The following is a 25893-nucleotide window of genomic DNA, read 5'->3' on the forward strand; positions in this document are numbered from 1 at the left end:
TATATATATTACCTTTCAGGTTTATTTACTCTTTCAAGTTCTTACAGTAGGGAGACAATATGGAATTTTCAGTCCTAGTATTTTGAGGAGTCTCCACACTGATTTCTGTAGTGGTTGTACCAGTCTATATTCCCACCAGTAGTGGAGAATGGTTCCTTTTTCCCCACAACCTCTCCAGCATTTGTTATTAGTTGATTTCTTTATGGTAGCCATTCTTTCTGGAGTGAGATTGTATCTCAGTGTTGTTTCAATTTGCATTTCTTGAGTGGCATGTGCTGTAGAACATTTTGTCATGTATTTATTTGTCACTTGTATTTCTTCCTCTTAGAAGTGTGTTTTCTTCTCTCATGCCCATTTGTGGATGGCATCTTTAAATTTTGGGGGCCTGATATTTTTAATTCTTTATATAATTTAGATGTCCTTGGTCTGACTGTTAGTTATGATTTTTTCCCAAAAATTGTTTTTAAAAACTAGTAGTCACATTGCTATTGATGCTTGTCCTCAGTCCTGTCTCTTGCCTTGGACATACTCATCCCATCATTCTGACCACCTTCTGAAGCAGTTCTGGAAGACCTCTTTCATGAGTGTCTTTCTTTGTTTGTGCTGTCATAGCTGCCCAAAGTTCTGAATTGATTCAAAGCTTGTATTTTTCCTGGTTATTGAGGAAGAGACAGAAGTTGCACAATGCTAGATCCTGGAAATAAGGTGACTAAGAGATGAATGTGACATTTTCACAAGCCTCCCTTTCTGTTGGATGGCACCAGGCAGCAGCATTCTGTACTTTTTATAGAACCTTATAAAGATATTCCTGAAAGAAGACTTCCAGAATGGCTTCAGACGCTAGCAAAAATGATGGGCTAAGAGTGTTGCACGTGAGGGGGATTCATGGTGATGTGTATTGTATTGTAAGAAGTCTTTTTAAAAAATATAAAAATTCACTGTGTATTTTGATCATACTGTACATCATAGAAGCTCTGGAAAAGTGTTTGTAAGTAGATGCAGTAACGGTGACCAATACAGCTGATGGGCAAAGGAAGGTGAGAACTGCAAAAGCGTATTGAGTGGGATGGATCAGATGTGGGCAGGGACGGGAGGAGCCATGGAGCCGGCTCTGTTCTGGGACACTCGTTGCACTCAGCTCAGCTGTGTTATAGCTGTTCGTTCACTTTGCCATCCTTCGTTTCTATCTGTGGCTTAGCTTTTCTTTATCTTTTTTAAGTCTGTAAACTTTGTGTTCCTCTGGTCTTTATTCCTTTCATGTGTCTGCCTGACTTCAGGATCTTCTGAACACAGTAATACCCTAGGGATTTTTATCTCTTCCCTAGCTTCTGTATCCATCAATCAGGCTTGAATTAAAAGAAGAATCACTCACCGAGGGTCCTTAGCTAAAAGGTGTAACTCTGGGAGTATTTGCTTTTCATGCCTTGACCTACTTCAACAATCCCTTTTTGGCCTCATCTGTGGCTTCAGTGTAACTTAAGACCCAAACTGAGTCCTGGTGTCATTCCTTTTTTTTTTTTTTTCTTTCTGTATTTTAGGGAAGGGTCTACAGGGTGCTCAGGGTCTCACTACTAGATCAGACTCATAGTGATCCTCCTGTTTACAGCCTCCCATGAGCTGGTATTACAGGCACGTGCCACCACACCCAGTCTCAATTGCTGTCTTAGTGTTCCCTGGGGGTGGGGCTGGCATGGCTGGCCCGGGGACTGAACTCCTGGTCTCTGCTCCTGCTTGCAGGTGCTTTAATCTGCTGAGCTATTTGGCCAGCCCTTATTTTTGAAGGTGCTAGTAGTATAACTTAGGGCATTGAGACTCCCTAACAGGGCCCATCACATACAGTGTCCGGGAAGGTCCTCAGCAGCCTGACATGCAGAATCTTCATATTAGGGGGGAATTTTGGTTCTTGGTCTTCCTTTGTGATTTGGCTTTGAGAACAGACTTGCCCTTCAGCTCACAGCTAGAGCCATCAGTAGCAGAAGATCCCTGCCATGGCCTAGGATTTCTGTGACATGTGACTTCACTGCAGACTCCATCACTCCTTCTAATACTACTCTAAAGGAGATTGACTCAGGCTGTCCAGAATGCACCCAAATCATTCTGACCCTGCATAATCTTGGTTCTTCTGGAGGAGGTTATGTTACGTGAATTAAGTCCAACCCAGAAAGACTAATCCTGCAGCTTTTCACTATGTGGAAGCTAGTATTTCATTCCAAGGAAATAGAGAATAAAGAAGAGTATATGGGAAAGGTATGGGAGGCCCAGGATGGAGGGAACATGGGTAATGGCACAGTGGGGCAAGGAGAGTGACTTCATTTTTGCAACCTTCGAGCACACTAAGCATGTGCTTCACCTTAGGCTACACCCTGGCCCTGGAAGAATGATAGAAGGGGAGCTGAGCTCTGATCAGCAGCAGTTAATTGAATACTTTAAAATAGGTAGTAGAGAGGATTTTGAATGTTCCTAACATACATGAAGAAAATGATACACGTGTGAAGGGATAGATAAGCCACTAGCCCTAATGAAATCATTATGCGTGGTACACATATATAGAAATGTTACATTGTACCCCATAATTATGTATGGTTGCTGTGGGTCAACTAAAATAAAGACATTAAAATATTTAAGTAAATAAAAAATAGCTTTTAAAAAAGAAAAAAGAGATCATTTTGGCTCTCTGTTCTGCACCGTCTTCACTGTGGTAGGCCGAGGCAGCTGTGGGATTCCTGAAGTGGCAAGTGGAGGGAGTTCATGGATGTGGCGTTTGTTCAGAGCTAGAGAAGCCCGCAGAGGAGAACATGAGGGCAGTGTTTGGATTCAGCCACAGGGCAGACAGGGCCAGGTTCCCTGGGACAGGGCTTAGGGGAGGACTAAAGGTCTCAGCTGACAAGGGACTTCAAGGAGGCCTCCCCATTTAAGGAGGCTTAGGCTTTGTCAAATCAATTCCTATTTAATTTAAATAGCTTAATGTTCCTAGCAGTTCTTTTTTTTTTTTTAATGAGCAGAATATATTTATTGAGAGAAAGAAAGCTCCTGTCCCGAGAGAGGGACGGGGTTCCTAACAGTTCTGAGAAGTGCTTAGCTTTGGTACCATTTTACAGACAAACTAGCTGGGGTTTGATGAACTGCAAAAAGGATGGGTTACACTGCAGACACAGGTCAGATCTGAGCTGGCCTGCCTGGTTCAGAATCTCTTTGTTGATGCTGTATTGCCCTTCAGAGGGACAGGGGTACACTATGGCTTATTTTATTGTTTGTTTTTATTTGTAGTATTGGGGATTGAACCCAGGACTTTCACTCTGAGTTTTAGCCCTAATGTTTTTTTAATTTTTAATTTGGAGACAGGATTTCACTCCGATGTTAAGCTGCTCAGTTGTGGCTTGAATTTAAGATCCTTCTACCTTAGGCTCCTGGAGTGTTGGGATTATGAGTGTGCATGAGCACACCCAGCTTCACAGGTAGATATGTAAATCCAGGACCCTGTACTATACTTTTCTGACTGCTCTTCCTCTCTTCCCCCTACATTTCTTGTCTGGGATTTGTTGTTTTCTTCAATACACCCACCCTTATCCCAGGAGATGGTATCTGCGTCCAAAGCAGAAAGAGTTTTGGCATCTCTAGGCAAGCTGTGCTGTCTCTTCCCTGCATTCTTTCTGTGTGGGGGTGGGGCAGGTGCTGCTCAGCTGTGGTTGTCAGGGTGAGTGCACAGCTGCAGTCACCTGCTAGTTGATAACATGGCACGTGGTGTCACGGTCGAATTACCCAAGTGTCTGGCTCACGCTGCCGCATGATTGGCATTGATCTGGGCCACATTTGGGAGAAGAATTCTATGCACTTTGTAGGAACAGTTTTGCAATGCTTAGTATGACATTTGCCATGCGTTCTCATAAAAACAGCATGAGCCCAAGCCAGAAGGCTATGGACCTGAGGCATGGTCTGTGGAAGGGTTCCGGTTGCACCTTGCCCTTGCAGCCCACCATTGCCTGGCAGGTCTTGTCAGACAGCTCTATTATCATCCTCACACTGTAAGGCAAAGGTAAATATAGGCATATTTTGTTCATTAACAGTGCTAATGACAGGCAAAAGGAGAGCAATGCATCATGAATACATTTGGGGGCTGGCCAGATAGCTCAGAGGACTAAAGCACCTGCCCAGGCAGACGCAGGAAACAGGGGTTCAATCCTCTGGGTGGTGTGCTGGCCCTGCCCCTGGGGCGCACTGAGACCGCAATTGAGACTGGCCGTGGTGGCGCGTACCTGCAAATCCAGTGCTTGGGAGGCTGAAAACGGGGGAATCACTGTGAACGTGATCTGTGTAGTGAGACCCTGTACTAAATATTAAAAAAAAAAAAAAAAAAAGAGAAACATTTGATAATGATGGCTAATAGATTCTTACTTTCAGAAAAGATGCTCATTGGTGACATCTGAGAATAGATTATCCTTGCTAGTTTTTAAAAATAGCTAGCTTCTTTTTTAACCTGATAAAATGAAACTAACACATAGTATTTCCTTTTTTGTTATTTTGCAGAAAAAACCACTGTCTGCAATAATAAAGGAAGTCTGTGATGGGTAAGTGTTCCTTCGTGTTCATCCAAAGCATGTGGACTTAGAACTTGACAGGCAAAATTGCTAGTGAGTTAGCAAGTATTATTCACTGTATAATAAACAAATACTAAGTACAAGTAGTGTTCATAAGTCACCAGTTGAGCTGGCCAAATCATTAAGAAATACCATATAAAAGTTACATAGCTTTCTGCACAATTTTGCCAGTGTTTCCCCTGGGGTGCACATGTGAAGTGGTTGGGTGAGGAGCAGGTGGGGTTGGCTTTCCTTAGTCTAGAAAGTGGTGTTTCTTTTGTGCCATCGAGCAGGGAGCAGTCTCGTGGCTCGCAAGGTTAGGTACAGACCCTGTGTGGTATCAACAGGAAGGATCTCTCGGGTCTCCACAGAAGGCGGACAGATTTAAGAGATACTTCCTTGTGGGTAGTTTTGTTGCCATGTGGAATTCTGTGCTAATGTGGCTTTCCCACCTCTCTTCAGCTGTTCTGTTATCCAGAGGAAAGCACATGTAAAATTTGCAGGAGATCTTTTGACTTGTACAGTAGGCTGCAAGCACCATATTATTTGGAATTTATGTAAGACCTGGAAAATTTAATTGGAGTGTTCTGGTCTGCATCTAGTATACCATTTGGGAACCCTCGAATTCAGAGACCAATGAAATGTGCTAGTTATACAAAAATGTAAATTGCCATTCCTTTCCTTTGTTTTCTTCTGTCTGCTTCAGTCCTTCAAAATAAGGAAGAATGTTTCAATTTGCATTTAGATCTCTCACCTCGAGACTTGAAGATGAAATGCTTAAGTGTTAGAATAAGCCTGGAACATTTTTATATTAAATTACTGATTTCAGAGTAGTGGAGGTGGACCAGTGCTACTTTGTTTTGGGAGGTGTACTTTGGTGTATGCTAGGACCATCCTGATTGTAACCACAGGCTATTTAATTAATCAAACTCTCTAAAGCTAATAGAAATGAAAATGACCATCTGTGATGTTCTGATCATTTTATACTTCTATCTTTAAGGTGGTCTATTGAAAACTATGAATGTTACTCGCTGCAGCATGCTGATAGTTCCAACTTCTATATCACAGAAAAGGTAGGTCGACTGTGTTATTTAATCAGAGAAAGCTGTATTTAAGTAAAACATGGCTAATGTTTCTTCAGTTCAAGACTAGACATGATAGCCTAAATTTTACATCTTCACCATTGATGAACATAGGGTCTAGGATACAAACAGCTGCATCAGTAGCGGCAACGTGACACTTAACCTGTTCAAGAGTGAAGAAGACCGGGATGTTTCCCAGTTCTGCAGAGCAAGCTGCATTTGCTTTCCAATGGTGAAGATGTCAATGACCTTTCCTTTTTACTGCTTGCTTTAAAATTTTATTTGTTACTTGATGACTTAGCGTTTTTCTTAGATATTTTTTCTTCACCTCTTCGTAAAGTTTTTGCTCCAAGTGTTTGGGACGAGGATGACAGCACACCTTTTGAAATGTCACACTGTGTGGGCCCTGAGTGTTCTGTGACTTGTGGAGACCGGCTTTCTTCTTGGATGATTGCACTATCTAGGAAAGTTCAGATGATGAGGGGAGGTTCTGAAGACTACAGTGGCCCTGGAAGAAAATTAACACCTAAGTGCTCCCTGTTGGGGAAAGGGAAAGCTGGCCTACACGGAACACTGACTGCATGCCAGACATTGAGCCAGGCAGAGTTTTTTTCTTCAAGCCTAATCTGTGAAGTGAAAGTATTCTGTGTGTGCATTTGTGCTTGTGCATGTATGCGCATGCGCATGTGTATGCATGTGTAATAGATAAGAAGTTGAGTCTTCGAGGTCCAGTGGCTAGACCGATGCTGCATCTTTGACTCTGTGGTAAAGAAACAAGTTTAGATCTTCTGCTTTCATGACTCATCTTTTGGAAATTTCTCAGTTTTATATTTGGCCCAGTTTGTGAGAGAGCTCACTGAAATGCACGGGAACCAGTGACTGCCCTCATGGAGTAATGTGGGGAGATGGCGTGGCCCAGTGTCATTAGGCAAGGTGGCCTGTGCTGAATCGGAAATGAGTGTCAATGCTCTGGGAAGAGGGAACGTTCGGTGACCTCAGGCTGTAGTGCACTTTCTTTCTCCATGTTGGTGCCAATCAGTAGTCCCAAGATTGGCTCTGTGTGTGTGTGTGTGTGTGTGTGTGTGTGTGTGTGTGTGTGTGATTAGGGATTGAACCCAGGATCTTCACACTGAGCTACATTGCCAGCTTTTTTTTTTAATTTTGAAACAGGGTCTTGCTGAGTTGCTGAAACTGAGCTTAAAGTTGTGATTCTCCTGCCTCAGCCTCCCGGAGTGTACCACCACGCACAGTTCAGTGGCTACACTTTTATCCGTGAATGCAGTGGAGGTGAAAGGCAGCAGGGCAAAAGTGTCTTGTCCCCATCTGGTCCTGGCCTGATGTCCTAGAGGGTGGACAGGTCTTCAGTTAGCCACAGTGGGCTGGTCAAGGCCGCAGAAGGCGGCTTGGAAATGGCTCCACTGCTCCAGTGGACCAGCAGAATTTCATACCTTCCCATTTTTTTCTCCACACTGATTGCTAGAAAGCTGAGCATGACTGAGAGGACTAGATTTCCAGGCAGGGTTGTGGTTGCACGTATTAACGTTTACCTTTGATTCGTTTGATCCATTCCATGAACATTCAGTTTCCTGACTTTATTTTCCCTTCACTCTATTTCCTTAATAACTGTCCTCTATTTTATACAAACCTTGCTTGTTTTTTTTGTGATAATTCATAAATACAAATTAAATATTAGCAGTTAGCAGTATTGCCATGGTTTCATTAATTGGCCTTGGGTGTGAAAATCAATTCATTCAGTTTCTATAGCCCTGAGAATGAGAATAGCTCAGAAACTGTACCATCTGTGTTGTTTGTGAGAGGTACGTTTCCCACACCTACATGTACAAAGCATGTAGATGGTACTGGAGTTCTGTCCTGGGTTATGGTCAGAAAGCCACTGAGTCAGGTGTAGCCCTATCCTTGGTTAAAGTGAATTGGCTTGTGTACCTTACTAGCTGGGGTGTCTCCTGTCAGCATGGTCTGGACCCGTCTCCCAAGTGGAGATCGGCAATGATGGGATTCTCAGACTTCAGGAAATGTGCACATTGCAGATTTTAGCTGAGAGTGGTGATGGCTCACTCCTGTAATGCCAGTGTTGTGAGAGACCCATGCAGGAAGACAGCAACTTTGAGCCCAACACGGGCAATTTATCAACATAGTAAACCCTGTCTCAAAGGGCTAGGTCTGTACCTCAGTGAGAAGACCGTGGTTTAAGCCCCAGTTCGGTAATCAAAATGAAACAAAACAAAATAAAAATACAGATGTTCAAATCTCAGCCTCAGAGATTTATACTTCGTAGCCCTTAGCTGAGTCCTGAAGTTTACATCTTTTTAAGATGCTTCCTAGTGTCTTCTGAAGCAGGATGCTGAGACACTCTTGGAGAATGCACCCAGGTCTCTCTGCTCTGAGGAGCAGGGCTGCTGGGTACCCTGTGGGCTGCACTGGGGCAGGAGTTGCCACCGAGTTTGATCACAAATGTTTGTGCCCCGTTTGTTGGTTCTTGGTATAATTTAAAATTTATAACATAATATAATGTTGCTTCATTTTTCCTAATAAAAATTTATATATACTCAGAAAATTCAAACTACTAAGAGCAACAGGCAGTTTGTTTTTTTATGAGGCATCTTAGCCATTTTTCTGGGAAATCTTGTTTTGCTTAAGAAATTCTGAAGGAAGCTTGAATTTCAAAGGGACTGGCCACCTACGTGGGGCATTAAGTCTTCGGTCTTCCATGGGTGGTGGCAGAGATTATGCTTTTATTAGGAGTTGAAGGAGGAAGAATGCTCAATTTCCCAATTGCAGCCCTTTTGTTTGTAAACACAGTGTCTTGTTCTTCTCCTGCAGCTGTTGCTAGGCGCAGTCCCGTGTGTGAGTGTGAGTGTGTGTGTGCGCGTGACATAGGACTGAGTACAGGGCAGGAGATGAGGGTGAATTCTGGCTTTTTGAAGCCAGATCTGCTCTATTTGTCTGCTGCTTGGGTCCATCTAGTTTCTCACAAGTATTCCTAAAAATAGAGACATTTTTCTTGCTTAAAATAATGTAGTTAGCATGCTCTTGGTTGCTTACGGCCCAATGAGTCGTTAGGTAATATTTGTATCACCATGGTAACTAGTGACTAATTTTTGAAACTTGTGCGTGCTTTTGGTTACTGATTTTCACTTGCATGTGAGATAGTCTTCCTGCTTCTACCAGAGATAAAAGTCACCTGTTCTGCCAAAGGGGACGGATTCTTCAGCTCTAGCCTGAGGAAGATGCAGTGACTGAGGGATGCGCGTGACTCCCTTCTAACATTCTCAGGAAGACACCTACCCTGCTGCTCTCAGATTATCCAGATCTATTTCCAGAAATGCTTCATTTGCTTATAAGCCCATTAATTTAGGTTTTGCAGTGCCGTGGGGAAGATGTCACATTAAGTAGCCTTGTGCAGAAACATAGCTCATGAATGCCTTAGAGAAAGGTAAGATTCATGCATTTTCAAGTTCTGCCCATGAAACTTATATATCTCAGACTGATAGCAGAGAAAGGAAGAGAGAGAGGAAGAAGGAGAGGGAGGGAGGGGGAAAGAGGGGGGAGAGAGAGAATAAAAATCAAAATGTAAATTATGTGTTTCTGTGGAGTTTCCTTTGAGTAAGAATTGTAAAAGAAATAGGAAGATGTCATATGTTTCTGTGCAAATAAACAACTTGTAGGGAGAGAGTGCTCAGCGTTTAGTCCTGTCATCATAATTTAAAGATGTGGCTATTGTCTTTCATTTTAATAGGGAAGTCAGATAGAATTGACACCAAGTTAGCCTGTGTAGGTCATGCAGCTCAGGAGGGGCCAAGCTGAGGCTTCAGCCCGGGTGGGTTTGACTCAGAGCTCTCTGCGCCTTGTCCTCCCTGTCATCCCCCGTTCACTTGTCCCAGCACCGTCTGTTTGTGACGCCATGTCTTTGCTGATGTCAGTCCCTGGGATCCTAATGAGAATTGGCTCAAGAAATTAAACACAGGAAATTACAGACTGTGAGGCCTGGTTCCCATTTTCAGCCTGTTGGTTCCTTATGTGGGTAAGTTGGGGGAAGTTGGAGCAGGCATTGATCTTCCACTCACTGGGGATTTTCAATGCCTTTGCCTTGCTATGGATTCTGCCATTTTCTATTATAGCATGATTGCATTAACATTGTTAATGTCATTTTCAGGCAAATGGGAACATTGCCTTACTCTGTTTAACGCTCCAAGTGCAGAAAGGTGGGTCCCCAGAAAGTACAGGGCATGTTAGAGGAACCATTTGGAGGCAGGTACAGTACTTGTGGATGGCTGTGGGTTTTTTTTTTGTTTTTTTTTCTGCAATTCCAGGTTACATGAAGTAGCAGCAGTATTTTACTTCCATAAATTACTCATCTCCTAAGCATAGAAATGAGCTAAGCTTCATCCGGTTCTTCTCTGCACAGTGAGGTCCTAGGCCTTTGGGAGAAGTGGGGTCATTTAGGGGAAACATCTGTCCTATCTTTGCTACTTCATGAGTGTTCTGGACTGTCACAAGCCCCTGTGCTTCCCAGAATCTCCGGGCTGACAGGACTGTGTGGTGCCAGGGATGTCCATACCTCACCCCAGGTTAAATTATCGTGCAGAACTTAGCTCATGTCCATGATGGATCCAGACTCAGAGATTAGGAGAGTGGAGACATGAGATGGACAGCAAAAGCTTCTGGTCCCAATTCCATCTCGTCTTTCCATTTCTGGTCTCCATGTCCTCCTGTGAGAAAATCTGCCTTCCTTCCCTTGACTGAAGAAACCCCTTCACAATCATCTTTGTTACTCAGTAAGAGAGTGTTCTCTATGATGGGTGTGTTAATTGAACAATTAAAAACTTACCCAGGGAAGTGGTAAATTTCCTAACCCAACAGTATTCCCTGCTTTGCTTTTGTCTTTTGACTCTTGTAAAAGATCTGAGATCCTTCCCTGAGGTTCCAGGGATGTCACTGTGCCTTTTGTAGCATGCCAACTCTTGCCCAGGTGTGGGCCATCCACTTACCCACTTGCTGGCTGGCCTGGGTGTCACAGAAGTGGCTGTCAGCAGTAAGGATGGGCCACTGGAAACGTCATCACTCTTCACTTTGCCCTGTTCCTTCAGCTTGTCTGGGTCCATTCCGGATGTTTCTTCTGCTTCTGTCTTTCCTGTCCGTTCCCTCCTGATGCCTCAAAGCCTGCCTTCTCCTCTGTGTCTTGCTGCTGAATTCTTTCTGTCCTGCCTTGTGGCCAAACTTGGTCTCTGTTATGGTGGAATGCTCTGTGGGCTATTAGCATATGTGGACTCAGGCTTTGGCAAACAAGAGACTCTGTAGATGGCTTCTTGTCCCACCATCAGCCAGTTTGTAAGCCACAGTTGTCAAAAGGAAATGAGCATGCTAGAGGAAAGGCCCTGCATGCAGGAGCTCAAAATAAAAGACTTGGAAGAGTGCTATGTTGAGCTTGGGAGAGTGCCAGGTTTCCTAATGCCCCTAGACAAATAATCTACCTTCTATTGACCCATTCCAATGACAGGAAGTGCAATAAAGGACAAATGTGGGTATTGGAGATACAGGATAAATCTAAGTCTTGACCTGTTAGATGCCAGATTGCCAAGTGTGTGGGCTCATAGTATCAAGGAATGAAGTCATGAGCTGAGCAAAGAAATTAGGAGAATTTTATTGGGAATGAGGGGAAGAAGAATAGCTCTTGGACTTCTAGGAGGGGTTCCTGAGCCAGTGGCCATCAAGGCCCTTTGTCAGGACTAATATATACAGCAAAGTCACAGCATGGGTACAACATGGGGATTACAAGTATTGCCTCTTCACTCCTCATATTGATCCAATGGGGAGACAAGTTACACAGCCAGGGTACATGAGGAGAACAAAGGCATTTTGGGAAGGGATGGGTCCAGTTGCTCTGGCCAACCACCAGAGAGACTGATGCCTGTCTGCACTTACTGGACCAGGTGGTGCTGATGACAGTATAATTTAAAGTTACCATTTGTCTCTCATGGAGGCAGGCAGACTTGGCTGTTGCATCTTCATCCTGAGCTCTGGATTTTCTCATGGGCTCCTAGAGCCATAATTCTCATGTCTTTATTTTTGTGCTGACTTCCTGAGGCCTCAGTCTCTCTCTGACTATATATTACTTTCTATCTTGCTTAGCTGCCTATAGTACTAGGATGAAGAAAGCCCACAGGAAGTGCTACTTAGGCAGAGACCTAAGAAAGGAGGGAGAAGGGATGGAAGCTTGAAAGTGGCCACAGTAGCCAGTGGAGAGCCGGAGGGAGATGCTCCAGTGGTGGCTGGAGAGTTTTTCCTAGGCTCTGCTTCTCCTTTAGAGGTGTTCGGCCCAAGGGATGGTTTTAAGCTGAATCTGACCAAAACTGAACAGATTGTGATTGATCTGAATATACTACCAATCTATGGTAGGAACCATGATAGAAAATATCAGTCTATGGAAGAAAACATGATAGAAAACAGCTCACTGTGGAGAGGAAAAGAATTCAAAGGTGATCTGGGCTTGGTGATGCACAACTGTAATCCCAGAACTCGGGAGGCTGAGGCAGGATGACTGCTGTGAGTTCGAAGCTAGCTGAGGCTTCATAGTTCTAATCCACCCAGAACTACACAGTGAGAGAAAGACAGATAGACAGAGAGAGAGAGAGAGAGAGAGAGAGAGAGAGAGAGAGAAAATTAAGCAGAAAAAAAATTCAAGAGTTATTTGAAATACACATAGAGACTGACAGTAAATGCTGGTAGCAGTTCTGATTCCAAGGAGAAAATAGAGCCACATAACAGTCTTGGAATGTTAGGTTTCAAAAAGCTTCCTGTTTTGTGTCTGACAACTTGGCTAAGGGTTACAATGATACTTCACAGCTGAACAAAACTGCTTATTTTATTTATTTCCAAAGTGACACCTTCTTGATAAATTTGTCGATTTATATTTATAATGTTAATATTTATACTTGATTACCTGCTCACCTGACTTGTATACAATTTAAAATTCCTCTTTAAACTTAATTTATTAGAGTTCAGACTTTCCTTCTTTTAAATGTAAATTATATTTGCAGAAAAATAAGTAGAAAATATCTGTAATATTTGAAGGGGAGTGTAAGGGTGAGACATTTATTTGGCCAGATTTGGTAGTTCAGTACATGCTGGAATAAAAAACAAGTGGAATGCAGTCCTCCTCGCCACAGAGATTTTAGTCTAGAGCTGGATGAATTGATACCATCCAGTGACTGAAAGGTGCCCCTTCGGAGGAGCCTCGGGAGTGTATTTTTGATTGAGTTTATCATTTGACCCACCTGATTCGTGTTACACATATTGAAAAATCTTCCAGTAGCACTTTAACTCTTGCATTTTGTTTTTCAAACATTATGACTGAGATGTAATCCAGACCCCTTAAGACCTGAAGTCTGTACACTGTGCAGAGTGGTGCTGTTTAGTATATCTGCAGTTTCTGCAGTGCCTTGTGTTTTGGAGGCAAAGCTCTGGTGTTTTCACCCAGCACATCTCCATATTCCAACGCTGTAGCTCTGAAACTGACAAGTAGATCTAGGGTATGAATTCAGAGGCTCAGTGTTCGTAACAAGAACAGGTGATCCCGTAGCTCTGTTGGAACCAGCCCCACCGGAGGTGCGACCTTGCCCGGGGTCTTTCCTCTTATTCCTGCATAGGGGAAAAGCTCCATTGCGAGTTGTCTCTGTCTAGAAAACAAGTGCTCCCTTCTTGTGCTTCATGAATTGGGCAACGTTCTGATTGGTTTCAACTGTTGCCAGGAGTGTGAGGCCAATCTCCTTAATTAACCTGATAATCACGGTGTCTCCCAGTGCAGCACAGCCGAGGATGTTTTCCGTTTTATTTTCTTTCTCTTGCTCCCTCAGCGTTAGTCATACTGCCTTAGTACTTTCCAAATATACCTTCTGTGTCTCCCTCCTGTAGCTTTACTAACCCAGACTTCTGTTCTGCATGCTGTCCTCATCTCCCTCCTGTTATGCAGTCAGGTAGTGAGTGGGTTAGGTGCTGGGGATGAAGGGGTGGCATGACAGTCCCCCTTGGCCCAGGGAGCTGAGTCTGTGGCCAGCACAGGGCTGGAAGCAAACATCACCAAAATCCAGTCATTCCACATTGAATGACCGAGTTCCATTCCTGCGACTAGGTCGCTAAATTAAATCAGTTGCTAAATGAAGAATTGTTTACGGTGTGTACATTATAATATTCAGAATAAGGACTGGTCAAAGGAATCTCGAGCTTGATGACTTCACTTTTATTTGCATAATTCTTTCATGCAGTACTGTAATGTGCGACAGAATACAAAACTTTGTAAGGCAGCGTACAATCAGCAATAGTTAGACTTTATAAACAAGGTGTACTGTACAGGAAAAAGATACGGAGGCTTTATAAACAAGATGTACAACACTGTACAAAGAAACAGATGGATCATAAATCTGAACAGTACACCTTGGTCATAAATGCAACAGTTGTTACACAAGGTAGGCGGTTAACTGAGCGATATCTGTAATTGCACTTTCGGGTGTGACCTCCCTCTCTTGCCTTAAATCCCCTGTAGTGGCTTGATATACTATCACAGATAGAAGTAACTGATCAAAGGAGATAAATTGATGTCTTACACTTCTGGAGGATGGGCAAGGGGTTCAAGGACAAGAAGCCAAACTCTTCCTGAGCTTTCTTGCTTATGTCATCCATGGCAGAAGAGGGGAAGGGAGAAGGGCCCAGCAAGAGAGGGCAGGACTAGCTTTCATTTTTAATTTTTAATTTTTTTGGGGAGAAGGGTCTTGCTATATAATGAAGGTAAGTCTTGAACTCATTGTGTAGCCCAGCTTGGCCTTGAACATGATCTTGGAAGTCCTCATGCCTGAGCCTCCCAAGTGCTGGGACAACAGGCATGTGCTATCACTCCTGGCAGGACTGGCTTTTATAACAAGCCCACTCTTCAACTTCCTAACCTTTGGGACCCACTCCTGTCCTGGCCATGGAACTCCATATATTAGGGCAGGCTACTCCTCTTGTGTTAGACCTCACCATCATCCCAGAGGCGCTAGGAATTCAGTTTCTAACATGTGATCTGGGGAGTGGGGAGTATGTTCAAATCAAAACATTTCCCTACCAATCTTCAATTGAGTTGAAGAAGAAATGGCTTTGGGCCTTAAATAATCTTTGCCCCAATTTTGGAGATCAGTGTCTTAATCCATCCTTTTCTAAATCTCTACTATCTTCTTTGCTGCTTTGGGTCACTACCCTTTTAGTTTATTGTCTCTTAGTTTTCTTTCTTAACTAGACAGGACTCTGATCTCTATGTTATTATTTTGAATTGTCATTTAACTATGTGTGTGCTGATTTTTATTTTTTCTAGTGGGATCTCCACTAGTACTTTATGATCAGGGGGTAAAAATCCCCATGTGTTTCACACCCTGTAGCACCTCATGTGGTTCCTGGAACATAGTACTTAGAAGATTAAAGATTGTCAATTTAATGTGATACTGTTTTCTTTGTAAGATAAAAGCTATAGTTAGCCACTTAATAAATTATGTATGATGTTGGTTAATTCAATTACCAGTCTGCACTCACCCCTCCAAATGATTCACAGTGGAGAAATTGCAGGGTAAATAAATCAGTCTTAATGATCCTTGTAGAGTCTTAAAACCATACTCAAGAAGTGTCATTTTCAGTCCCTCACAACTGATTGTTTCTAAAGTGCATACACTCATACACACACACACACACACACACACACACACACACACCTGTGAAATCTATACTGTGCTAAGATAGTGATCAAATTTTTTTTAAATTTTCAGGAGCTGTAATAAAACAATATATAAACCTCGTCCCATGGATTTGTATCTCCTACTTAAAATAAATGGTATATTTCAGAGAAGTTGGTCAACTACAAGAAATTTTCTCTAATTCTGAGCAATAATGGTGGGAAAGGAAATCAGTCACTCAGACAGTGATACCTTTTCATATACTAGCCAGCCAGCATTGCGTAGATGATCCAGTAGTTGTACAGTGTCAAAGTTAACATTATCCATTCTGTTTTCATTGCAGTGAATAACCTCTAAGAGCCAGTAGGTGGTTGTGAGTTGATTTATCCCAAATTTTGTGACAATTCAATTGTGAGAAAGCAGTTTTGTTTCATTTCTCCAGTAGCTAAGATCCAATAGTATTTGGTGGCCTACTGGCTTCTGGCCTTTTACTCCAGGCAGGGGCCCTCTGCAGGCACTGGCCTAGAGGACAGGGACTTGTCAGTATGCACACTTTAGGGTCTCCTGGAAGGCTAGAAACCTCCTTGCCCTTGATCTCCACTTCTCACTTCCTGTCTCATTCAAGGAAGGAAAGGCTTAGCATAGTCATGTTATCCTATCTACACATTTTCCAACAACCCAGGAACAAGTAGACACAACTGTTTGTGGTTAGAATTTTGTGTATGTACACTGACAGCAAATGCCTATGAGCAAAGGCTAGAGATGACATCTTGGCCAACAGGAAAAATACTTTGAACTAAGTCATTTTGGAGTAGTTAACATATGAAGGTTGAACTAAAAATATTTTAATGTCATTCCTCTCTGACCCCAGATCTGATAGTTTGGATTGCTTTTAATTGGAAATCTAAAACATTATTTATAGTATTGATACTAATTTAAGAGCACATTGGGTTTTCCCAGTTCAGTCCTTGAAGCTGAAGGCAAGGGTCAATCCTGGATGGCATGGTAGCCTAGGGAAGGCCCATCACTTGGTGTCTTGGGCAGCGATTGAAATAGAATCAATCACCAGGTCCTACCCCTCTGGCACACATGGGCCAGACCCTTCATACTGTCCCACTTTCCCCAGGAGCTGCCTTACCCTAGAGTTGAGCTTCAGCTAACCCATCCCTTCTGTCAATGTCACCTTTCCCCATCCTGATGCTTTTCATAATCTAGTGACTCAAACTTAATTTACAGTAGACTTTCTGAAGTCTATAAAAACATGTTTGGGTGGTTTTGAAATTTTCTAATTAGACTGTGAGAATTGGTTGGAAGCTATCATTTTAAATCACTTGGTGTTTTTCTTTTAGAGAGGACTTGGAAGCCTATGTATTTATTTCAGGATGAAGGAAAAAAGACAGTCTAAGTTGAGTCACGTAAATGAGAGGGTGTTCACGAGAGGAGGGCAGTGACTGCCACCAGTATTACTCACAAGCCAGTGGGTTTTATGACATGTTATTTAATGTTTACCACTGGCTGTTGGATACAGGCTGTAACAAGATGATTACAGGCAGCCAGCTATTTTGCTTGGGCCCTCTAGCTTGTGTTTGGTAAGATAGGACAGCTTCTAGAATTGCAGGCAAAGATAAATGCCAGAGGTCATGATAATCCCATGTTCTCCAGTTCAGCTATTAAAACAATGAATAGATTGACTTGAGGACTGGAACATTTTAACTATGTAACACTCAGAATCAGAATGAATGACACATAAGTTTCCTCCAAAGACAGACATTTCTTGACCACAGATGACCCTGAAAACACCAGGATGTCTTTTCCAAGCAAAACTAACAGTAGCAAAAGCAAAAACTGGGGGTTATCAGCAGAGAAGGTTTATTCCAAGAACGTCTCTGTGAAGCTTATCATTTGTTCCAAAGCTAGAAACTTAATTGCAAATCTTTTCAGCTCAATCCTGTTCATTTTATTCATTTATTTATTTATTTATTTGCATTTCATCACTGAGATTTATTTTTGAATATCTATTAGGTTGTTTCTCAAAGTTTTGAAATGAAGATATAATATGTATATTGTGTGTATATGAAGGTTAAAAAAAGATTCATGAAACAGATGTTTTCTTAGTTCAAATGGCTTCTTTTGTTGTTGATAGTATTAGTTCATTTTCTATTTGCACTTATAGTTTAAAAATATTTGGTAGGATACTTTTATGACTACTAATGGTTGTGTTCCACAGTTTGAAAAGCATATCCTTACACTCTTTGTCCTCTAAAATCAAAAGCAAAGCTAGATTTCCTCATCTTTGTGTCCTAGTGGCTGGAACAGTTTTCAATAAATATTTGTTTAATGGCATCATGAATATCTTTTGAACAGTACACCAGTCAGTCAATCAAGGTCAACACAAGGTTAGGCCTGTGAAAAGAGAACATGGTAAGGGAGAAATAAAGGAAATTAATAAAGTGGGGTAGGAAGGTTGGGGTGAGAGGAAAGCGATCATCAGTTCTATCACAGAAGATATTCCCCATGCAACTATTTTATGAAGATGATCATGATTTGTGGGTCCCCTAAGGTGTCTGTTCTTCCCACTGTGATCAGAGATGATATAATAAGTATTGTGTGGTCATTTTTCAGGCCCCTGTTCTAGTTTTCTATTGCTGCCCAGACAACCATCCCAACTTAGCAACATAAAACAGAAGTGCATATTTCCATTGGAGACAATTTGTTACACTTGCTAGTTGATTGGTTTAGGAATTTTACATGCAGGATGATGGCTTGTCACTCCTGATATCTTAAGATACAACTGAGAAGACATAGACTGCTGAGGCGGGGATCACTGGGGGGAGGGTGCGTCCTCTGATCTTTTATCTTATGCTTAATTTTTCCTTCTTCCTTCTCTGTGTAACTTCATTTGTATTTCATTCTATCTGCTCTTCACTAAAATCTACTACATTGGCCCAACTGCCTTTCTCAAACTTTATCTTGTTTTCCTGGAATCTGTCCACCCCTTCCCTCTCTTTCCCTCCTCTCTCCTTTTCCCCTTGACTTTTCTCTCCTCTTTTGGTGCTTAAGAAAGAATCCAGGGCCTCCTAGAACATGCTAACCAACTGCTCTACCTCAAGCCTCTTTCTGGATGCTTGGTGCCCTCTTTCTTGCAACTTTAGATTTGCGAGTGCTTTAGTTAGGTTCTGATTTTTAGTTATTAAAAAGAAATTACTATCTTAGTAATTGGGTACAACGTTCATGAAATATTCTTCTTCAGTATCTACAGCTCTCAAGTAGATATAAAATCTCAGCTATCTTCTTAAACATTTATATAAGCAAATTAGACACGCTGGAGACATTAAATGGAAAGAGGCATAAATGAAGATCAGAATCCTATTACTAACAGAAAAGTGACATCTGGTGTACATATATTTCAAACATTTGAGTCTGGGAGTACAGTTTTATTTGTAAAATATGCATTGCTTCATAACTTGTATCTTAATTTTGTGCATAGCAGGCACTGTACTTCGCTAAGTTACATACCCAGCCTATTTCACTGTGTTATGAACATTGAATGTGTTAATCTCAAAAAGACAGTTTACAAAGTATCTGCCCATAGTCAGTCTCAGTGAGTTATATTTCCTTAGGTGGGGCACAGTCTTGCTGTGAAGTTTAGACTGACCTTCACCTTTAAGTGTGTGACCCAGGCTGACCTAGAATTCCTGCTGATTCTCCTGCCCCAGGTTTCTTAGTGCTGGATTACAGGAGTGTGCTACCATGCCCAACTCATAATTCCTATTTAATTTTCAACCCATTTTTCTTTGGGGGGATACAGGAAATCAAACTCAGGACCTTGAGCTTGCCAGGCAGGTACTTGTGCCACTGAGCTACATCTGCAGCCTTCAACCTTTCTTTCTTTTCCTTTTTTTTTTCTTGGTATTTGGTGCAGGGTCTACAGGGTCTACTGCAGGGTCTCACTAAGTAGATCAGACTCCTAGTAATTCTTCTGTTTTCAGCCTCCCAAGTGCTGGGATTACAGGTATGTGCCACCATGCCCAGTCTCAATTGCCATCTCAGCGTGCCCCGGGGTGGGCCCGGCATGGCATGCCAGGGATCGAACAATGGCCCCTGCGCTCTGCCTAAGCAGGTGATTTAATCTGTTGAGCTATCAGGCTGGCCATCCTCAACCTTTCTTAATAGCTAAAAATATCCCACTCAATTTTTAAATCTTTGTATTTGGACTTTACATTGCCTTTTTCTCTCCTTTTCTCTTTCCTACCCTGTGTTTGCCTGTTTGTTTGTTTTGGTTAAAGAACACTATAGTGTCTATTTCTAAGTCACTTCTCAGCCTTTTGGGTAAGATCAAGTGATACTAAGTCTTTTGTGATTCCTTAATTATTTTCTTAGAAGATATTGGTAGAAATTGACTGATAAGTTGAATAAATGGTGGCACAGAGGCAATGGTAGCCATGGTGTGTAGGGAAGCCCAGGGGTTATTTTAGTTAAGCCTCACAGCTTAGAAGAAGACCTAAAAGTTTAAGATTTCAATTTCCATAGCTTTTGAGTGTCACAATTAGATCTGAAACCAAGATCTTGAATATTACTGAAAAAATTGTGCTACTTCAAGGGTTTTCAGAGGTGGCTCATAAATTTCTGAAGGATTTGATTCATGTAAACTTTTACAGTATTTTTATGAATGCTTTGTACATGAATGAAACATTTACCCTAAATTCTAATAATAGGGCCCAATGAAGACAAGGGTCATTATGGTTAGCTTAACCAGCTAGGTAGAGCTGGCTTCCAGCCCACCTAAGCCTGAAGCATTGATTCCCTCCTCTCCTATGCATGTATTTAGATGCCCTATATATGTGACATTGGCTGGGAAGACTAACCTGCCTTTATTCTAAATCAGGCATGGGCTGGGGAGGTAACTCGGTGGTCTAAGTGACTATCTGACAAGTGCAAGGACCCAGGTTCAATCCCTGGTACCGGATGCTGTGCCAGCCTCCAAACCCAGGCGTGGTAGTGCAAGCCTGCAATCCCACTGCTGGGGAGCCTGAGATAGGAGTATCACTAGGAGTCCCTTTACCCCCTCCCCCCAAAGAAAAATTAGACATGTGTCTACCCACTCAGGAGATGTCCTCTGAGTAAGTTCCCTGCTACTGCGCTAGGTCCTGGGTTCTTGTGAGATTAGAAATTATAGGACTTTGAAAGGGAAAATATCTTATTTCTGCTTTTCCCAGTTTCTAGAGGACTCCTGAGATTTCAAGGTAAGCTTTTACAGTTGGGTCTCTGAACAGTGACCCACCTGTGCATGGTGAACAGAGTTATAGGGAGGCCCTAAGACTTCCACCTCCTTATGTTAGAGGCCCTGAACATGTGCTTCCCTGGAGTGTGATCTCAGGTGGTAAACAAGGAGGTGTCACTTCTTTGGGATCATGTCATATCATAATTGAAAGGATTTTGCAGATGTGTGAAGTGTGCTCAATGCAATGAATGTTTATGTTAAAAAAATTACATTAAAAGACACTTCCAGGAATCCCCCCAAAATACTTCCCATCATTTGAGTACACCATGCTTAGTACTTTCTGCAGCAGTTCTGGAAATCCATTTTGGTGACTGCCTCTCATTGTCCTGTCATGGCTGCTTCCACATCCCGAACCAATTGAAAACACCAGCCTATTATGATCATTTTGATTTTTAGGAAGAGTCAGAAGTCACAGGGTACCAGATTGGCTGAATTAAATAGATGAAGACACAATATAATGTTTCTATTTGGCAGAAATTGCTCACACATTAACTATAATCGTCTTGAGAAAGTGGAAGAACAATGGGGTGTGTTTTCAGTAAAGGGGAAGATTTTGAAGTGGATTCCCGGCAATATATTTTATATTGCAATTGTTTTATATTTAAGTATTCACCTTATTTTTTAGTCATAATCTCCTAATTAAGATCTTTAATCAGTTGTCACTGGTTCAATGACAGAGAGGTTATCCTGATAGCCCCAATCCAACCATGTGGGCCTTTCAAAGAAAGAGAAGCAGGAAGATGTTTCCTTTTTGGCCCTAGGGAGAATGACATTGTTGGTCCTGGACAGGACCACAGGGTAAGCCCTAGGAGCTGGGTGGGGCCCCCAGCCAGCAGCAAGTTAGCAATCAGGGACAGAGGGATTCGCCAGGGTAGCCAGAGGAAATGAATTCCAAGCAACTTGTAGAAGCATGGAAGGGAACTGTTGTCCAAGTAAGGAATAACTCAGAGCCAAGTTTCATCTTGATTCCAGCCCAGGAGACCCTGACCCGAGAACCCAGCTGGATGGTGATAGACTTCTGACCTGGAGAAGTTGTGTGATGGGCGTATGCTGATTTGTTAGACAGCAGTAGCAACATAAGTACCCTTTGAATGCATCCCGATTGCCTTCGTGTTGAATAAGACAATAAACTACCAAAGCAAATTGTGGAATCTTGAGATATTATTGTAAGAATCCTTTGTAATACTGGTTATTGAATTTTTATGTTAATAAGTAATTATTCCCAGTGATTACCTTAATAATAAAATATGCATTTCTAAATCTTAACTCATAAAACATTAATATTAATATACCTCCTTATCTATTTTAGGCTGTAAGGCATCACTGGATTTTTTTCTTATCCATTTGAGAACATAAGGGTTTCATTATTTGGAAACCACTGACTTGACCAGTAGGCACTCTTTAAAAGACCGCATTTTGGCTGTTTTAAGATGATAGCTGTAGACAGGGAAAAGCAGAGCAGGGTTGCGCAAGGCTAATTTAGAATGAGCCCGTTATTTTTAAATATACATTTGTCTTTAATTGTTCTTTCATCACAGAGTAATAATGGATATAAGAATTCTAGCCACTAATTTAGATGCAGACAGATGAGGTCTGCGTTGCAATAATTTTTTTTTTTAAAGGAAAATTCATTTAAATGGTAATTTGAAACTTTTTAAAAATAGTCCATGGACTTAATTACTTCTCCGTTGCTGGGATAAAATACCAGACAGACACAATTTAAAAGAGGAAGGATTTATGATTACTACAGTTCACGGTTTTGGAGGGTTCATTCCAGCTGCTCATGTCCTGGGCCAGAAGCTGAGTGAGCAAGTGATGAGGGGTGAGGCAGTAAGAGAGGAGGGCTTGGGATCCAGGCCACGCCCATGCCCTTAGGCCGAGCTGCGCTGTTGATAACTTCCGTTAAGGCCCCGCCTCCATCAAGGCCCCGCCTCCACCAAGACCCCGCCTCCATCAAGGCCCCGCCTATAATCAAGGCCCCACCTTCTAGCCGCGTGTTCTGTTCAGGTAGAAATTCCTCAATGAATTAATCCAAGGATAAATGTGTGCATTCATGATCTAATCTTCTTCTAAAATCCCCCCTTCTGAACAAATGAGCCTTCAGGGAATATTTGTGGCCCGCACATAGCAACCATGTACCAGCGTATCTAAAAAGTCCAGAGAGAGACATAACCAATTCCTGTCCACCTCTCCATCAGATGTTAATGATCGCCAATATTTTTCCTGTTGCTTTACATCATCTTTTAAAAAATAGTACAACTACAGCTCCATCTTATCATTTTCCTTGTCTCTCCTTCTATAGTTCTCTTCCCAGGGGTGAGTGGTAGCCCACAATTGATGTCTGTTGTTCTCATGAATGCTTGATAGCTTTTCTACATGTATATGTAAGCATGAATAATATATAGAAATTGTGGTGTGTTTTAAAATTTAAATCATTGGTATCCTGCTGTAGGTAGCCTTTGCAATTTAATTTTTCCACTCACAGTAATATTTTTGCTTTGAATTATGTATGATAACCCATTGGCATGAATAAAACAGTTGATTTATCCACTTGGTTACAGATAATTGGTTGTTTTCTCAATTTTTATCTCACCTATCATTCTGTGCTGTACCTGATTGGTGTGTATTTATTTGAGACTGTTTATAAAAGTCTGTCTGGAATAGAGTGTAGCAAGCTTTGGGGTGAGAAAGCACACTAATCTTAAATTTAATAGGTACGGCTGAAAAGCTTTTCAAAGTGGTTTGACCCATTTCCAGCCCCCGGCATGGGGTCAAGAGTTCCTATTCTTACTTACAGAGCAGTGTGTGCTGTTAGGGTCTCGCTACCTGATGGAGCTGCCACGTGACTTCTTATGGGTTAATTTTACTTCTCTACCTGCTAAGGCTAAGCATGTTTTTCTGTATTTATGTCCCATTCAGACTTCCCTTCCAGAGACATCCTGTGACATTTTTGTCCAACAGTGGGTGGGCGTGTTTCATTCTCATTGCTTTATATGAGTTCTGTATAAGATGTGGATGCAATTTTTTTTTTTACATATTTGCACATGGTCCATAATTGTTTTTAGACTTGTATGTCGTGCCTAGTCTCGAACAGACTTTTCTGCAAGCACTTTAAAGCGAGCAGATTTATCTTTTTATTTGCTTGTTTTTCTGTATTACTTGAGATTTCAGTATCTTATTTAAAACAGCCTCCCCAACCTCCCTCTCTTCTTGTTTTTGTTTTCATTTTTTAATGTATTTGGTACAGGGTCTCACTACACAGCTCAGACTCCTCCTGATCTGTCTGTCTCAGCCTCTCTAGTGCGGGATTATAGGTTTGTGCACCTAGTCATGGTGGCCAGCTCAGTGTGCTGAGCTATCTTACCAGCCCTGTTTTCATAGACAAAGTCTTACTATGTAGCCCAGGCTGGTCTTGAACTCACTATGTAGCCCAGGCTGACCTCTGCAATCCTCTTGCCTCAGCCTCCCAAGTGCTGGGATTGCAGGTGTGTGTCACCACACCAGCTCGTATGCTTTAAAACTATTCTCTTTTCAAATGTTAGGGCATTATGATTTTCGTGAAAGTCATTAATTGAATTTGGAAGTGGTGCATGTATATATTTATGTGCGTATATTAGATAGGCTTCTACTTTTATCTTCTTCAGTGGTGACTGCCAATTGTCTCTCTACACTTATTGGATAATTCATTATCCATCCCCTTTGCCAAGATTTGCATCGTACCTTCTGTCATATATCAAGGTTTTTTTTTTATTTCTTGTGAGGGTCTCTGGCTCTATAAAGTTCTATCACTGGGCAACTGTGTTTGCTTATTAACAGGACCTCCTGCTAGGGTCTGTCTGAGGCTGGTCTCTCTTCTCCTTCACCCTCCTCTTCCTCTTCCCTCTCCTCTTTCTCTTTGCTCACCTGTGTCATCAAAAGGACCTTGCCTAGTGTGTCTTTTATTTTACTGAGTGAATTTTACCATCTGCTCATCAGCTCTCAGAAATTTGATGAAAACTGAATTGAATTCGTGGATTAATTTTAGGATCACATTACTTGATTTACGATGGTGACTGTGTCATCCTTGAAAACTCAGGTTGTTCTGTTTATTAGTGTGTTCTCTTTGTATTTATTAGGATGCTGTTTTATCATTTTCCACTAAAGTTTTATCATCTTACCTTAAAGTTTTTTGTATTTCTTTAGTAATATATATATCTCTGTGTCTTCTAAAAGTATATCTAGGGGCCAGGGAGATGGCTCAGTAGAATAAGTGCTTCTCTGGCAAGCGCAAGGGCCTGAGTTCAATCCCCGGTTCCGCCAAAATAAATAAATAAATAAAATAAAAGTATATCTATTCTTAAGCATGTTTACAGTTTATAGCTATTAATGTACCATTTATTTTTGATGTACCATTGAAGACATTCTGTTGAGCTTAAGTTTTGCAAATATGCTGAGATGTATTTATCGGTGTATTCTCTTGCGAGATTAGCAAAATTAAATATCAGAGAAATTAACTTCAATGTGGTTGTTTGCATCTGTACAGTTTGAACTTGAACTTTTTTGTTTGAATCTTTACCTTTTGCTAAAAGCTTTTCCTTGTTAATTAAGCTACTGTATCTCTGATGCATGCTTTCTGCTTTAGTGGGATCTTTTTGTTGTGGAAAAAAGTGACATTCTAGAGTCTTTATGTGAAAAAAGGCAATTAATTCACCAAGTGGATGTCCTTTAAGATCAATTAGTTAATTCACTTGGGTAGACACATTCATGACAAAGAATACGTTTATAAAATAAGTACTTTCTCTAGCTAATATCTTTGGACCATTTTTTAAGGAATTAAAATACCAGTCCTAATTGAATTGGCCCTTTAAAAAACTTGCTTACTACCCTAAGAATGCTTGGGCCCATGTAGGATTACTTTCCCCTGATGGACAGCTTTGGGTGCAAATCAGACAGTGTACTACAGGGCTCCACAAGAGAAGGAAAAGTTAATGTAACAGGCTAATGTGCACATGCATTGTTAGTATTTTACTTTTTAATTGATGTATAATAATTGTACTTATTTATAGGATAAAAGTGATATTTTGACCCATGTGTACATTATGTAATGACTAAACTTCCTCCCTCTCGTTCCTTTCCTCCCTCCTCCCTCTCTCCCTTCCTCTTTCTCTTTCTTTCTTTCTTTCTTTCTTTCTTTCTTTCTTTCTTTCTTTCTTTCTTTCTTTCTTTCTTTCTTTCTTTCTTTCTTTCTTTCTTTCTTTCTT

At 41.6% G+C, this 25893-nt stretch overlaps 1 protein-coding gene across 4 annotated transcripts in view; it reads left to right on the forward strand.

Moving 5' to 3' along the window:
* The window catches only part of Elmo1 (engulfment and cell motility 1), a 623184-nt gene that overhangs the window by 144345 nt on the left and 452946 nt on the right, over nucleotides 1-25893 (forward strand). For all 4 annotated transcript variants that reach the window (XM_023713447.1, XM_023713448.1, XM_023713449.1 and 1 more), the window contains 2 exons: nucleotides 4525-4565; nucleotides 5575-5647. In XM_023713447.1, the coding sequence (XP_023569215.1) occupies nucleotides 4525-4565; nucleotides 5575-5647 (114 nt within the window). The remainder of the gene's footprint in view (nucleotides 1-4524; nucleotides 4566-5574; nucleotides 5648-25893) is intronic.

The sequence above is a fragment of the Octodon degus genome, unplaced genomic scaffold (assembly GCF_000260255.1).
Source record: "Octodon degus isolate 3935 unplaced genomic scaffold, OctDeg1.0 scaffold00031, whole genome shotgun sequence".
In the NCBI taxonomy this organism is placed as follows: Eukaryota; Metazoa; Chordata; class Mammalia; order Rodentia; family Octodontidae; genus Octodon; species Octodon degus.